This window comes from Leptopilina heterotoma, unplaced genomic scaffold (assembly GCF_015476425.1).
Source record: "Leptopilina heterotoma isolate Lh14 unplaced genomic scaffold, ASM1547642v1 Lhet_123, whole genome shotgun sequence".
Lineage (NCBI taxonomy): Eukaryota > Metazoa > Arthropoda > Insecta > Hymenoptera > Figitidae > Leptopilina > Leptopilina heterotoma.
In genome coordinates this window covers 1,084,236-1,101,255 of record NW_025110842.1, presented here as the reverse complement: position 1 = coordinate 1,101,255, position 17,020 = coordinate 1,084,236, and the positions used below count along the sequence as shown (strand labels likewise).

General features: G+C 37.7%; 2 protein-coding genes across 2 annotated transcripts; both read right to left on the bottom strand.

Moving 5' to 3' along the window:
- Positions 1-398: 398 nt before the first annotated feature.
- On the bottom strand, positions 399-4,460 carry LOC122512614. The gene is made up of 3 exons (XM_043628544.1): positions 4,405-4,460; positions 2,769-4,280; positions 399-2,647 (listed from the first exon to the last, which is right to left on the bottom strand). The coding sequence occupies exons 2-3, from the start codon at positions 4,195-4,197 to the stop codon at positions 489-491; spliced, it is 3,588 nt and encodes a 1,195-aa protein (XP_043484479.1). The 5' UTR covers positions 4,198-4,280; positions 4,405-4,460; the 3' UTR covers positions 399-488.
- Positions 4,461-9,463: 5,003 nt separating this feature from the next.
- LOC122512613 lies at positions 9,464-16,071 on the bottom strand. Its single transcript, XM_043628543.1, has 2 exons — positions 15,972-16,071; positions 9,464-13,570 (listed from the first exon to the last, which is right to left on the bottom strand). The coding sequence occupies exon 2, from the start codon at positions 13,512-13,514 to the stop codon at positions 9,474-9,476; it is 4,041 nt and encodes a 1,346-aa protein (XP_043484478.1). The 5' UTR covers positions 13,515-13,570; positions 15,972-16,071; the 3' UTR covers positions 9,464-9,473.
- Positions 16,072-17,020: the final 949 nt, after the last annotated feature.

Sequence of the window (17,020 nt, the reverse complement as noted above, 5' to 3'; positions counted from 1 at the left end):
GTACTAATATGCACACATGTCGAATCTAATAAATATATTTTAATATATATTTTACTTTCTTAATTTAATCACCTTTCATCAGTAAGCTATGAATTGCAGTATGGAGAATGATGGTATTATAAGATATGGAAATGAAACAATTAGTGGTACGGTTAGGATAGACAAAATATTGTTGCGTGAATTCCTAAATCGTTCGTTCAGTGGTCAAGGACCATCGTCACGCTTTGCGTAATAAAATTATTATATCTAATTTGGTGATATTCTAAAAATTCTGCTCCAAGTTATGTAATCATAATAACACAACTTTTAGCACAATTTGCATCAAGTTGCAAAACTTTTTAGATTATATCGCACCTACTATATCCATCACTGTTGGAAATACATAAAAGAAAAACAACACAAGTTTTTTTTATTTATTTTATTCGAAAAAAGTATCTCTGGATTAGAAGAGAGGATAGAAGTTTTCAATGGAAAATGAGTTTGTTAACTTAATTTTTATACTCCGGTACTGGGAGATTATGGAAAAAATCTGCAGAATCCGCGTTGGGATTCTGAACTACATCAGACTCGTATTCAGTAGCGCCGTCTCTCCCCAAATTCTCCAAATGATCCATAATGTCCTTCAGCCACTCCGATTTTGTACGTGCTTCATGAATAAACTCCAATCTAACCTTTAAAATAGTCCTGTCATATATCATTACCGGTGAAACACTTACAATTCGAAATGTACTACCCGGAAGAAGAACCGTCTCCATCTCCGAATTACTGACAACGATTTTCTGTAAATTTGCCCTTAGATAGGGTTCGGAAAAATTCATCTCATACAAAATTTTGACATTATGAGACGCCCCTATTTGAAATCTAATTGCAACCTCCTTGCACAATGATGTGGATGTAAAACGATTTAGTCTTACTGTTCCATCGCCTTTGAAAAATAGTTTCTCGACTGCTTCCACTGGCCTAATTTCACCACGATATAGAGTTGTTGCATATGCCCTGAGCGGATCGTCGGCTTGCCTGACTGCGAGTCGAAGTAGTGCTTCCCTCATTTGTCGTGCTTCGATTGTATTTCGACCGATTTTTCGAAAACCATTGCCCATGTAACTGCGAATGGCGAGGAAATCTTCGAAAGTTACGGATTCATAGGCTCTGGAGTGTTCGTAGGATTGCATCGTAGGAGCTTGCATGGACGAAGACGCATAGTCATAATACGGTGAATAGAATTCTTGAAATCGGTTAATCACTTCGGCAGTTGGAATTCTTTCCTTGTCCATAGAGTCGGCGTATCTAAGTTGGTGGTAGAGGTCAGAATTAGATATTTCGTACTTTTTGCTCCACTGGGGTAGATCCGAGTGTCCGTTTTTGATTCGTTCGAGCCAGTCCTTGACAAAGGTTAATTGCAAATCACCGTCGTCGCCGGGGAAGACGAATTTTCTCAATTGGGTTCGTACGACGTCTTCTGATAGTTCCTGGTGTTCTTGGACGAATTCCAAAGCTGCTTTCTCCACCGATTGTCGCTGGTTTTGTAAAATGTTTCTTATACACAAGGGTCCGAGTGGAGATCTCACGAATCGAGTTCGAGAACATTCGCGAGTATCATGGAAACTCTGGATATAAAACTCGGACGTTAAATGTCTGGTATCGGTGAGCAAAGGCTGGTCTTCAAGTTCTACAATCTTGTTCGGTCTTCCTGTTTTTGGATCGATCCGTCTGTAAGTAATTTCATCCCCTTCCTTCACAGACAGAACAGGGAATTCGCCCTCGTAGTTTTGAACTTTTCTCATTTGGGCTACTCCATCATTCGGGAGGTGAATAAACTTGAAACCATAACCACCGTCAGGGTTGCTTAAAGAATTGACAAATACGTTCAGATTTGAGTTGGTGTCTACTATTTTTAGCGATTTTTCCATTCTTGATTCGATGGCTACCAAATCTGTTAATACGCCCTCGAGGGAAGTGGAATATGCTCTAACTCCAGTGATCAGATTTCTAATTGCCCTTAGACCCCCTTTGCCGATTGTGTAAATAAGTTCGAAACCCGGATCCACGTAGCGAAGGAAGGACAGACCTAGATTTCTGAATGTTTGCTGGTTGAGGAGGGCCGTGAAATGTTCCGCTTCCGTTAGGCCCACACTGCCTAGTTTCGCCAAAATTCCCCTCATGATCGTTCTTAGGCCTAGGGACCCAAGAGTCGTTCCTGCAGAATAGATGACGCTTCTAGTGAAAGCTGTCGTTAGTTTCGTTGCTAGATACCCTACTTCCCCAACCAGGGGGAGAGCGATTAGGACATCTAATGAGCAGGCTATTTCAGTTTCCTCAATATTCCGAGAGTGAATTCCATGAATACAGTTGTAAAATGGAACGAAGGATAGTCCGAATTGTTTCCACCATTCCTTCTTTGTTTGTTCGTAGCCATAGTCTGCGAGACTCTTGTTGAAGAGGGTCGATCTTTCCCTGCTGATTCGGGTCAGAAATGTGTCGAATTTCTCCAGCTTGTGTTTCTTCACGTCTGGGAAATTGATGTCACGAAACTTCTGTAAGCGTGGCAAATTTAATTTTTCACGGAAATCGTTTGGGTTGCAGTGAACTATGCTGGGTTGAAAGGCATCAGTTCTAGCAGATCCGGAAGTGTTGTTGGACATCGAATCTGTAATTGACAAAAAATTATTAGATATGAACGAACTAATTAATGATGATTAGCAGATGTTGGATCTCCACTATGTCTACTACATCATTACCAGTTTTTACAGAATTACGAATCGATTTACCATTGCAACCATCGGATACACCATCATCCTGCTGGATCACCATCAGATTATCATCCTCCCTAACAATGGCATAGTAAATCGACGTATCATTCTTGACAAAGTAGAATCTGAACAAATCCGCAGATTCCTTAATCAACTGAGTTTGGATTACATTCGTTCCGTCGTAGACATTGACAACTAAACCTCTCGAGACTTCCACCTCGTTCGCGTCTATGAACCTAATACGATCCTCTCCAAAAGCGTCTCTTATCGATCCCGTCTCGTATTTCAGATACTTCTCCGCAACCTCGTTAACCTTCTGCTGATAAATCCGATTCAAATCCTCCAGTTTCGTCCCGATCGTCCCTTGCGTCTTGCCTTCGGTCCTACACTCGTAATCCTCGGGATTATTCTTGTACCTCAGGACCTCTTGCTCCAAATTCTCCTCCTTCACTATTGGACATCCAGTTCTGATCATCTCCCTTGCCAGTGCCGTCCGGTTTTTGAATTTCGACCGTGCCGAATGAAACTGGAATCGATAGTCATCATTCCTGGCCTTTTCGACTCGATCGAATGTTTCCTTCAGGTGGAAGAAGAGAATTCGAAGGGCTTTGCTCACATGTTTCGGATTGTTGACAATTGCCGCCGTAGTTTCTCCTTGCAATTTTTCCGCTTCTTTCGTAACGTAGTAAAAAAGGGCCGGTAGGGAAAATACTTGCAGAGCTGCTTCGTCAATTTCCTTCGCAATTCCCAGATGTTCAATTGCATGACCCACGACGACGTAACTATTAAAGTCATCATTTTTGCCATGCTCGTACTTTCTCGGTACTATCAAGGACTCTGTTTTGGTCGACAATCGAAAAGCAGCTCCAGCTTGTGCGTAAATATAATCAACGGACAGTAGATCAGTGTCTTTACCAGCAACCGGAAATAAAGGTTGAATAAAGTCTTGATAAATCTTAAAAATCGACAGAAAGTCTAATTGTGATTTGAAACCATTTTCACTCTGAAATTCTTCCTCGGAAAGTCTCGTAATAATTTTTTCCTGTAACGTACTTATTCTAAGATCCCTCGAGTGACGGACAACGTCGAGAAGGAATCCTTGAATATTTCCGTACTTTTCGAAAACAAGAGTAGTTATCAAGTGCCTGTAGAGAGCGTCAAGGAATGCCTCGTCCAAAATCTCGTTTTCTTTCGCCCCGTACAAATCGGTGGCTTCTATTAATTTACGAGCCAGACGTCGTTTTCGAAATTCAATCTCTTCGATTTTATTTTTTTTCAAGTTGAAGAAGTATTTGTACAGAGCATTCACTACTGGTATTGGTTGATATTGATTTGTTTCATTCAATAGATTCTCGACAAATAAAACATCGCTGAGAGTGTTTAAGTAAGTAAACATTGATACCATTTGCACAGCTTGCAGAGGACTTGTGAAATTTCCCGTCTCCATTGTTTTGGAATTATTCTTTTAATTTTTTATTTCTATCTATCAGTTTCTTCGTCGATATTGTCGGCTTTTTCGCTTCACAAAAACTGTGAAGATGATAAATTTTTAATTAAATAAACTTTGAGTTTTTCTTCAGCAAAATTTTTTTTTTCTTTAAACAAATTTTTTTTGTAATTTCTCTTAATTGAAACTATTAATTAATTATCGTACCTTTTGTCAATTTGGAAAAAATTCTTTTACTCCGTACAAGCTGCGAAATTCAATTGTAAAATTAAACTGAAAATCTCACCATATTTATAATTTTGTATGAAGAGATTTTATTGAAATTCTTATCTATTTGAATAATTCTTTACTTTTTTCAAGTAAAAATCATTTATTTGTTCTGTATTATAAGCCCACACATATTGTATGATAATTACATTTAGAATTTTAAATATGTGTTATTTGCTTCAAGAAATTTACAATTAAATAGTTTATTTCATAAAAGTTTGACAAAAAATTTAATACTATAAATTAGAATTATGATTTTTTTTTTGTTAAAATTAAAATTTTTGAATAAAATATGTGAATTACAATAAATTTTCTTTTTGTAATGAATACACTTTTGTTTTTTAAAAGAACAAACGTTTCACAAGTGTCATGTCAATAACAAAGTTTGGGGAAAAAAATTAAGACTAAAAATATATTTCAAATTATTTATTTATAATTTACATTAATTAATTAATTATAAATCTAAAATTGACTATTACTCTAAAATTAACTATTAATTAATTATTAATTATTATCTATTGTCCCATTGTTTTTTTAATAATATCGAGGAAATCTCGATAGTTCGATGAACCATGATAAATTGGATCATTATCGTAAGTGGTTGGACCACTTTTCTTCAAATTCTCCAATTCGTCCATTATTTTTTTGTACCACATGTACTTTGGCATTTCTTCATGTTTAAATGATAATTTCACTTCGAGAATATTTTCTCCAAACATTGTCGTAACTTGCACATCTTTAATGCGAAATCTACTACCTGGTAGGAGAACACTTTCCTCCTCGAGCATATTACTCACGACATTTTCAACTTTAGCACGTAAGAATGGCTCGGAAAATTCCATTTCATAAATAATTCTCACAACATCACGCTCGTTGTTGAATTGAAATTTACTGGCTATACGTCGATTAGCCGATGCCGATGTGAAACGATTGAATTCAATTTCCTCTTTGCCGGAGAAAAATAATTTTTGCACAATTTCCGGTGATCGTGATTCGCCACGATAGAGAAATTTTGCGTATTCTTCAATTGGATCGTCGGATTGTCGTATCGCGAGACGATAGAGTGCTTCACGCATATGTTTTGCCTCGATTGTATTGCGACCAATTCTTCGATAACCATTGCCCATGTAGTTTTTTAAGGCGAAATAGTCCTCGAATGTTACGGATTCAAAGGCCTTGTCGGATTGGAAGAATTTTGTGATGAATGGCGCTTGTGCGGCGGCTGATAATTGATTCTCTGGATTTGGGGGATATAGTTTGTTCATTCTCTGCGTGGCTTCGAACTTGGATATTGACCAAACGTCCATTTTGTCGGCGTAGCGTAATTTTTCGAAAGTCTCCGGATCATGGATTTCGTATTGTTTACTCCAAGCGGGTAGTTTAGTTTTTTCGCCATTTCGCAACATGTCCCGCCAATCGGTGACGAATTTCAGTTGTAGTTTCCCATCGCCAGGGAAGACGAATTTTTTCAATTGGTCCCGTACGTCGATTTCGGCTAATTCGATGTGCTGACGGGCGAAATCCACAGCCGCGCTCTCGACAATTTTCCTTCGGTCGCGTAAAATGTTTCGCAAGCAGAGGAATTTCTTCGGTGATCTTCTACGGCGGGGGAGACACATTTCGGAGTCGTGAAAACTCTTCAGGCGAAAACTCATGAATGTGGAAGAATCTGTATTTCGAATTCGCGAAAAATCCCCGTCTAGTGAATGCAGGACTTTCGGTTTTACATGACCCGTTTCGGGATTTATGGCCTTGAACGTTCCCGACTCTTGTTGGTTCACCACCACTGGAATTACCTCCCGGTATTCGTTGACCTTCCGGAAGTGGATAATTTGGTCCTGCTGGTGGAGACTCCTATAGCCATAACCAGAAAATCTGGAGGAATAGGAATTTACCACTATGTCCTTCCCGAGGAATTTGTCGACCTTAAGGAACGGGTTCGATAACCTCTTTTCGGTTTTCGCCAAGTTTTCGAAAACCTTGGTAGAAATTGGAGAAGTGATTTTACCGATTAGTTTCTTAAGGATCCTTAAACCCCCTTTTCCAATTGTGTAAATAAGTTCGAATCCCGGATCCAGGTAACGAAGGAGGGACACACCAAGTTCCTTGATAGTCTCCCTGCTGAAGAGGGCCGTGAAATGTTCCGCTTCCGTCAGGGCAACACTGCCTAGTTTCGTCAGAATTTCCCTCATGGTCGTCCTTAGGCCTAGGGACCCAAGAGTCGTTCCTGCAGAGAAGATGACGCTTCTAGTGAAAGCTGTCGTTAATTTCGTGGCTAGATACCCTATTTCCCCAACCAGAGGGAGAGCGAGTAGGACGTCCACAGAGCAGGCGAATTTCGCTTGGTCGAAATTTTCGGTTATAATTGCTTGGCTACAGGTGTAGAATGGAATTAGCGATAGGCCAAAGTCCTTCCACCATTCCTTTCGTGTTTGGTCGTAGCCCTCGGCAGCGAGGGTTTTATTGAAGTTGCTGGTCCTTTCCTTAGCGATTCGCGTCAGGAATGTGTCGAAACTCTCGTCCCTTTGCTTCTTTAGTGTTGGGAAGAAGTTGTCTTGGAACTTTTGCCAGGATTGTAGGTTTAGCTTTTCGCGGAGGACGTCCGGGTTGCAGTGGACAATGCTATTTTTGATGATTTTAGAGGATTCGGATTTATTGGGAGACGTCGAATCACCAATTGCGGGATTATTAGGAGACGTCGATTCACCGGTTGTGGATTTATTAGAAGACGTCGAATCACCATTAGCGGATTTATTAGGAGACGTCAAACGACTATTAGCAGACGTCGAATGACCATTTTTTGTGGAATTACTAGGAGACGTCGAACCACCAATTGCGGATTTATTAGGAGACATCAAACCACCAATTGCGGATTTATTAGAAGACGTTGAACCCCCATTGGCGGATTTATCAGGAGACGTCGAATCACCATTAGCGGATTTATTGGGAGACGTCATCCAGTCATCAGAAGACCCCGAACAGTCAGAAATCGTCGTATCCTCCTGAAAAATCTTCAAATCGTTGTCCTTCCTCAGAATGGCGTAGTAAACGGACTTTCCACTCCGAGTGTAGTGGAACCGAAACAAATCGTCCGCCTCCCTGAGTAACTGACTCTCATAAACATCGAAACCATCCACGAAGTATCTAATCAACCCCTTGGAGATTTCTACCTTCCCATTGTCGATTTCTCCAATAAGGTCACCAAAAGCGTTGCTAATCGATTCCCTCTCATAGTTCAGATATTTCTCCGCAACTTCGTTAACCTTCTGCTGATAAATCCGATTCAAATCTTCCAGTTTCGTCTCGATCGTTCCTTGCAAGTCTTCGGTCCCACACCCGTAATCGTCGGGATTATTCTTGTACCTCAGGACCTCTTGCTCCAAATGCACCTCCTTCACTAATGGACATTGACTCCTAATCATCTCCCTTGCCACTGTTGTCCTATTTTTGAATTTCGACAAAGCGGAATGGAACTGATAGCGATAGTCCCTCAGTTTCGCCTCCTCGACTCTGGTAAATGTTTCCCGAAGGTACCCAAAGAACTCTCCATAAATTTCAGCTACCAGGGTGGGATTATTCAAAAGATCAGCCGTCGTTTGATTTCTTAGCTTCTCCCGCTCTTTGAGGACGTAGCGAAGAAGGGCCGGTAGGGCAAAAATACCTAGAGCTGCCTTCTCCATACGTCCGGCTGCCACCAATTGTTCGACCGCGTGACCCAAGGCAATGTTCTGATGAAATTCCTCATTTCTTCCAGTTTCCTTTTTAAACATTTTCCCCAGGTGTTCCATTAGAGGATTTCGAAGGAAACCCGGCGTTTCGATCGACAGCTGAAAAGCAGCTCCCGCCTGCGCGTAGACATAATCCACCGAAAGTAAATTAACATCCCCGTCGTATTCCGGAAGCAACGGGAATATAAACTCCTGGACAATGTGCCAAATTACCAGGTCCTCCAATTTCCCCTCGACTCCATTTTCGGACAAAAACACCTCTTCGGACAGTTTGAGGATAATACCCTCATGTAACGATTCTATATTCACACTTTCCGTTTGCCGGACAATTTCGATCAGGAATCCATAGATATTTGTGTACTTTTCGAAAACGAGGGTGGTGACCAAGTGTCTGAAGAGGGCGTCAATGAATGCCTCGTCCAAAATCTCGTTTTCTTTTGCTCCGTACAAATCCGTCTCTTCGATTAATTTACGAGCTAAGTATTCTTTGCGAAGTCGAATAATTGCCGTACGATTTTCATTGTAGTCCACAGTGGAATAATTGTACTTTCTGTAATTTCTCTCGGTGAATCTTTTCCTCCTTTCGTCTAGAAATTGAAAAGAAATTTGGCTCAGTCTGTCCTCTTGATAGTCGTCCAAGAAATAATTGTACAGGGCGTTTACGATCGGTATCGGTTGATATTGATTCGTCTCGTTCAGAAAGTTCCCAGAGAACAAAAAATCACTCAGGGTATTCAAATACGTAAATATCGAAATTGTCTGCACCGTCCTTAGGGGAGTGGTAAAATTCCCAACGTCCATTTTACTTTTCCCCGCCGGTTTTCAAATATCAAAACCAGTTTTCCAATTTTTACTCTCGTTTGTTTTGAAATTAACCAGTCTTTATATATTCGATCTCCCTGGGTCTACAATTAGCAGGTTTGAATGAAAATCATCTAATTTTGTAATTGAAAATAGCTAATTGTTCATAAACAAACAATTTTTTCCTTTTGAAACGAGGCGAAGCTGAATTAGCTGATTTCTAATTGACAATAGCTAATTGAAAAAGGAACTTTTGTTCTTTTGGAATTTATGGATTGAAATTTACACTTGTCGATTAATTCCTTTCAAGAGAATTGTTTGCTTTAGTCAAAAACATGTATTATGAAATATTATTTAATGACATCTGGTTGAGATTACATTATCTTGATAGTGTATTGATGGGCAAATATTTTAGGAATGAATTAAAAAAATGTGTTGCGTATTTGTATGATAAAACGATTAGTGTACAGACTGTTTTTTCTATTCTCTATCGCTATAATACTCCAAGTCACCTAAATCAGATGGATCCTTCTCGTAGGGCACGACTCCCTCCTTCAATTTCTCCAGTTCGTCCATTATATTTTTGTACCACTCGTGTTTTTTGAGAGCGTCATGTTTGAAAGTGAGTTTTACCTCGAGGCCCTCTTGACCATCGACAGATACTTTCTTAACATCGTCGATGTGGAATTTACTACCCGGAAGGAGGACGGTCTCCGATTCGTGTGTACTTTTCACGATATTCACCACCTTGGCCCTTGGGAATGGTTCGTTGAATTTCATTTCGTAGAAAATGTTGATTCCCCGCCGACGTCCGTGGAATTGGAACATGTAGGCTATGTAGTGATTCGTTGAGGTTGAGGTGAAACGATTGAGCTCTAATTCCGTTTTGCCGGAGAAGAATAATTTTTCGACGATATCGGCCGGTCTGGTTTCGCCACGGAAGAGGGTTTTTGCGTACTCCTCGAGTGGATCGTCAGACTGACGGATTGCCAGACGATAGAATGCGGCACGCATTTGTCGGGCTTCGGGTGAATCGACGCCGATTCGTTTGTAACCACTGCCCATGTATTCACGAAGGGCGAAATAGTCCTCGAGAGTTACGGATTCGTAGGCCTTGTCGGCGAGGAATAGTCTTCGGATGAAATCGGCGTTGTTTGATAGACTATCCGATTGGGGATTTAGGGTTTTTAGTCTTTCGATGGCTTCGGGGAGGGTCAACTGGCTAGTGTCGACAGTATCCGAATAGCGGAGTTTTTCAAATAAGGCAGCATCGGCCAGTTCGTATTGTTTGCTCCAGTCTGGTAAGGTAACCTTACCCTGTTTTTGGAGTTTGCTCCAGTCCTTGACGAAATTTAGTTCGAAGTCCCCAGTGTCCGGAAAGGCGAATTTTCTCAGCCTCGAGTGAACTTGATCAGAGGGAATAAGCGAGTTTTGTCGGGTGTAGTCCACGGCCTGTCGTTCCACGGCCCGGCGATTGGCCCTTAGAACACTTCTTAGACACTGAATCGGCGACCTCTTGAGTCTGCTATTCAGACACTTGGCGCTGTCATGAAAACTCTTCAGACCCAAACCTTGTGGCGAAGCCTGACGATAGTTTCTCGGATTCTCGCCCTGGAGATGTAGGACCTTAGGTTTTATCCTCCCAGTTTCGGTGTTCACCGCCCGGTAGGTGAGTCCAGTCCGGTCTCGGTTAACCACGACCGGAATTACGTCCCCATATTCGTCGATACTCCGAAACTGAACCACTTGGTCCTGTAGTTGAAGACTCCTATAGCCATAACCGGACACTTTTGAGGAATAGGAATTAACCACTATGTCCTTTTCCAGGTACCGATCGACTTTTAGCAGACTTTTCGATACCGTAGCTTGGGCCTCTAGCGCCCTTTGGATAGAACCTACGGATTTGGTGTAACCTTTCAACTTATTGACCACGGTGCTAATTGCCCTCAGACCCCCTTTCCCAAGTGTGAAAGCGAGTTCAAAACCCGGATCTAGGTAGCGAAGGAAGGACACACCTAGATTCTGGAAAGTCTCCTTGGTGAAGAGGGCCGTGACATATTCCGCTTCCGTCAGGGCCACACTGCCTAGTTTCGCTAGAATTTCCCTCATGGTGGTCCTTAGCGTCAGGGACCCAAGTGTCGTTCCAGCGGAATAGATGACGCTTCTAGTAACCGCTGTGGTTAGTTTCGTGGCTAGGTATCCAACCTCTCCGATCAGGGGAAGAGCGAATAGGAGATCTATTGTGCAGGATCTTGCCGCCTCCTCGTAATTATGGTTTCGGATTCCACGACCACAGGTGTAGAAAGGTATTAGGGAGAGACCGAATTCCTTCCACCATTCCTTGCGGGTCTGGTCATAGCCTTCGTTCAGGATACTATTGTTGAAATTCGTCGCTCTTCTCGTCGCGATTCGCCATAGGAACGTGTCGAACTTTTCGTCCTCGCTCTTCTTTAAGTTTGGGAAGTAGTTGTCCTGAAACTTTTGCGACGGTAGGAGGCCTAATTTTTGACGAAATTCTTTGGGATTGCAGCGGATTATCGAGGTTTTTGGAGATTTCAACAGGGTGGCGGATTTATTGGGAGACGTCGAACCACCATTAGCGGATTTATTAGGAGACGTCGAAACACCAATTGCGGATTTATTAGGAGACGTCGAAATACCATTTGCGGTTTTATTAGGAGACGTCATCCAGTCATCAGAAGACCCAGAACAACCAGAAATCGTCGTATCCTCCTGAATAATCGTCAAATCATTGTCCTTCCTTAGGATCGCGTAGTAAACGGACTTTCCACTCCCCTTGAAGTGGAACCTGAACATATCGTCCGCGTCCCTAAGTAGCGGACTTTCGTAGACATCAAAATCATCAACAAAGTATCGAAATAAACCGCTGGTGATTCTCACTCTACTATCGTCGACACTCCTAATAACCTCAGACCCAAAAATCTCCCTAATCGATTCCCTCTCGTAGGTCAAGTATCTGTCCGCAATCTTATTAACCTGCTCCTGATAAAGACGATTTATGTCGTCTAAGGTTTTCACCTCCTCCTTTCCTTTGCTCGCAGTCCTGCATTTGTAATCGTCGGGATTGTTCTTATACTTTAGGACCTCTTGATCCAAAGACGATTCCTTGACAAATGGGCATTCGGTTCTAATCATCTCCTTGGCCATTGCAGTCCGATGTTTGAAATTCATCAAAGCTAGTTGATACTGCAGACGGTAGTCATCATTCTTGGCCTGCTCGACTTTTTGGAATTTGCTCCGTAGGTAGGTGAATAGCTCCTCGTAGGCAGTGGCGCCAAGAGTTGAGTTTTTTACTATGTTTTCTAGTGTTTCGTTTTTTAGGATCTCGCGCTGATTGTGGACGTGGTTTAGGAGAGCTGGAAGCGTAAAGATAGCGAGAGCGGTTTTTTCGAGTTTACCGGCGATTACCATTTGTTCGACAGTGTGTCCCATTGATACGTAATCGTAGAATTTGTCGTCGTCGTCTTCTTGGTCATCATCGTCATCGGTATCATCACTATTAGCAGCGGTATCATCACTGTTAGCAGCAGTATCATGACCATTAGCAGCAGTATGGTGACCATTAGCAGCAGGATCATGACCATCAGCAGCAGTATCATGACCATCAGCAGAAGCATCTTTACCAGTAGCAGTAGCATCATTACCATCAGCAGAAGCATCATTACCATCAGCAGTAGCATCATTACCAGCAGCAGTTTTATTACCATCATCAATATTACCATCGCCATCATCATTTACCAACTTTCCCACTTCCCCAAAGTCCAAATTCGTAAAAAGTTTGCTCGCTGTCATCGAATGCAGAATCATGGAACCAGCCGAAGCGTAAATATAATCCAGCGATTCTAAACTACTCCCCCTGGTCGATTGCGGAAACAGTGGTTTAATAAACTCCTGGATAATTACCCTGATGGCAAAAATCTCCAACTTCGATTCGTAGCCATTTTCAGCTACAAATACCTCCTTGGCCAATTTCCTGTAAATCTGTTCGTACAAATCTTTAATTTCCACATTTGTCGACTCACGGACAATCTCGATCAGGAATCCTTGAATATTTGTGTACTTTTCAAAAACAAGAGTGGCGACCAAGTGCCTGAAGAGAGCGTCAATGAATGCCTCGTCCAGGATTTCGTTTTCCCCAGCTCCGTACAAATCCGTCCCTTCGATTAATTTACGAGCTAGGAATTCTTTGCGAAGTCGAATAATTGCCGTACGATTTTCATTGTAGTCCACAGTGGAATAATTGTACTTTCTGTAATTTTTGATGGCGAATATTTTTGTTCTTTCGTCCAAAAATTGCAGGGATATTTGGCTCAGTCTGTCCTCTTGATAGTCGTCCAAAAGATAATTGAACAGGGAATTTACGATCGGTATCGGCTGATACTGATTTGTCTCGTTCAGAAAGTTTCCAACAAACAAAAAATCGCTAAGAGTGTTCAAATAGGTGAATATCGCAATTGTCTGTACCGCCTGTAGAGGGCTGGTAAAATTTCCGACGTCCATTTTTTACCCTTTTCTCCGTGATGAACCTCGAATTTTCTTTTTTTGAGGTTATGTTCCTGTTGAAAAAAAGATTCCATTAGTATTTTGGTACATTTTTTTCGGAAATGAATCATTTTCACGACATTTGGATTTACTTCATTTTGTAGAAACGTAAAAATATTAATTTAGCTCCGATTTATTGTACAATAGGAAATAAAAGACTAGTTTTTAGCAAAAAAAAATGGAATCCGACGCCTGGGAGGCGAAAAACGCTTGTGCGCATGATCGGAGTAGACCAGAAGGTTCTGCGCATGCGTCGACTTGCGCAGAAGCGAAAAAACCGTTTCTTGCGCATATTGGACTAGAGTGTAGAATCCGACAACTGCGCAGTGGCAAAAATTGTTATTTTTCTTAAATCCTAGTGTTAAATTTGAAATAATCGACCTTATTTTAGTTGAAAACGACTACCATGACAATGAAATTTAGAAAAAAATTCAAATTTTGAAAATCTTATTTTTTTTTTCAAAATCAAAATTTTTGTTTTAAAATTTAAAATGTATTTTTTTAATTTAAGACCACAGTCGTACTCGAATTAACTGTAAGGTGAAAATAAAAACTCGTTTAGTTGATTTATAGTAGAAAAAAGTTCAAAAAATTGTTTATTTTTGTTGTAGAATTATCAATTTGTTAATATTTGACTATTATTATTATTTTTCGAGTTTTCTGATATTAGATTTGAAATCACACACCTTATTTTAGTAGAAAACGAATACCATGACAGTCAAATTACGAAAAAAAATTCAAATTTCGAAAATCAAAATTTTTTTTAAAAATTGAAATTTTTGTTTTTTGAATTAAAGATCACAGTAGGAGTTAAATTGCCTGTAAGGTGTCAAATAAAATTCATTTAGTCAGTTTAGAGTAGAAAAATTGGCCAAAAATTTGTTTATTTTATTTTCACTTTATTAATTTATTAATATTTGACTATTATTATTATTTTTCGATTTTTCTGGTATTAGATTTGAAATCACAGACCTTATTTTAGTAGAAAACGAATACCATGACATGACAGTAAAATTACAAAAAAAATCAAAAATTTTTTTTTTAAATTGAAATTTTTGTGTTTTGAATTCCAGATCACAGTAGGACTCAAATTGACTGTAAGGTGTCAAAAAAATTCGTTTAGTCAATTTAGAGTTGAAAAATAGTTCATTTTGTTTATTTTTTTCACTTTATTAATATTTGATTATTATTATGATTTTTGGATTTTTCGGACTTTACATTTGAAATCGACAATCTAATTTTAGTAAAAAACGAATACCATGACAATAAATTTTTTAAAAATTCAGATTTTAAAAATCAAGTTTTTTGTCTTCAAAATCAAAATTTTTATTTAAAATTTTAAAATATGTTTTATTGAATCTAGGACCGCAATAGGACTCTAATGAACTGTAAGGTGCAAATAAATACCCGTTTAGTTGATTTAAATTAGAAAAATATGTAAAAAAAGTTGTTTATTTCAGTTATATAATGATTAATTTTGTAATATTTGACTATTATTATTATTTTTCAATTATTCTGGTATTAGATTTGAAATCACAGACCTTATTTTAGTAGAAAATGAATACCATGACTGTAAAATTACAAAAAAAATTCAAATTTTGAAAATCAAAAAAATTATTTTTAGAATCAAAAATTTTTTTTTAAATTAAAATTATTTTTTTTTTAATTAGAGGCCACAGTAGGACTCAAATTGACTGTAAGGTATTAAAAAGAAAGTCGATTTAGAGTAGAAAAATGTTTAAAAAGTTTTTTCTTTATTTTTACGTTATATAATTAATTAATATTTTGTTATTATTATTTTCAAATTTTTCTGACGCTAAATTTGAAATCGCCGACTTTATTTCAGTCGAAAATGAATACAAGGACAATAGAATTTTAAATAAATGAAATTTTGAAAATTAATATTTTTTTAAAATCAAAAAATTTTTTTAAATGTCTAATATTTTTTATTTTTTTAATTTAAGGCTACAGATGGATTCAAATTGAATGAAAGTTGCAAAAAAATCTCGTTTAAGTCAAAAAATAGTCAAAAAAATTTTTTTAATAATTTTTATTTTATTTTAATAAAAATTTTTTTTTTAATATTTGGTTATAAACATTTTTTTTCGATTCTTCTGATGTTAGATTTGAAAACCTCGACCTTTATTTAGTAGAAAACGACTACCATGTCAATAGTGTTTTTTTCAAAAAAAAAAAATTAAAATCCAAAGTTTTGATTTTTTTGGAATTTTGAATAATTTTTGAATTTATCTGCTTATTGAAAAAAAAATTTCTTTAAATTCAGAGTTTGTTAACTTTAAATATTTGAATCCCTCCTTCCCCCTCAAAAAAAGGGAAAAAAATATTTTCAAAAAAAAAATCGTAAAATCAGAGAAAAAAATTAATTATCCCAAAAAGAAAAATTAATAAACTTACCTTTTATTTTTATGGAATTTTTGTCGAAAAAAAAAAATTTCGTCCAATTCCCAGTAGAGTGTTTTTCGTTATTAAAATTTCCGAAAAATTTTTAATCAATTTTCAAATTAACTCACAATTTTTAATATTCTGCACTTGCTTTATATGTAGAATTGCAAAATGTAATCAGTGTCTGTTTATTTTTTTGTTTATTTCTTCGAATACAAAAAATTACGTATATTTATTCAAGTTTTCGAATTGAAATATTGACTATTGACAATTGACGATTTAATTGAAAAAAAAACATTTTCGCCCAAAAAGGATCATTTTTAAATTTCTAAATCTTTTGGAAGAAAAAAATTATTTAATATTCATCACATATGCTTTATTTCTCAATATGCATTACAAAGTAATCAGAATATATTTATTTTTTTTTTAAAGGAACGTATTTAATTTATTCACTAATATTATAATAAATGAATTTAAAAAAAACGCATATGTCACATAATTATTGTATAATATAATTTTTAATAAATTCTTTGGGATATTTTTTTCTTTTTTTTTTTACAAAACAAAACTTGACGTCACAAAAATATATTTTTTTTTGCGTTGATTCCTTTTCTCTTTTTTTTTAAATCTTTCTATTGTTACAATTAATAAAAACTAGATTTTTTTTAATACTTTGGATCATTTGCCGGCAATGTCCGTTTGAGATTTCGTTTTTGTTTTTGATTTTCAAAAAAAAATGAGAGGGTACTTTTTTGGTTTTTATTTTTTTTTTCGAAAAAGGCCCAAAAAAAAATTATTTTTTAAATTTATTTTTACGAAATTGCAATTTTCCTTTGGCTATAATTTTTTTTCAATGAGTGTTAAAAGAATTTTTTTTTTTGCTTTCGATAATTCAATGGAATATTTTTGCCAATTACTGCGAACAAAAAATTTCTCTCTTTCTCTCGAAAATCAATTTCTACCCGTTTGTAAATTGTTCATTAATAAAAAATAAAATAAAAGATAAAAAAAATATTTTGTGCTACTTTCTTCCACCTGGGAAAAGTTGAATTATTTCTATT

Coding starts and splice junctions, on each gene's coding strand:
- LOC122512613 (XM_043628543.1), bottom strand. CDS start 13,514: ATGGACGTCGGAAATTTTACCAGCCCTCTACAGGCGGTACAGACAATT.
- LOC122512614 (XM_043628544.1), bottom strand. CDS start 4,197: ATGGAGACGGGAAATTTCACAAGTCCTCTGCAAGCTGTGCAAATGGTA. Junction 2,648..2,768: donor TGTATCCGATGGTTGCAATG/GTAAATCGATTC, acceptor TGTCAATTACAG/ATTCGATGTCCAACAACACT.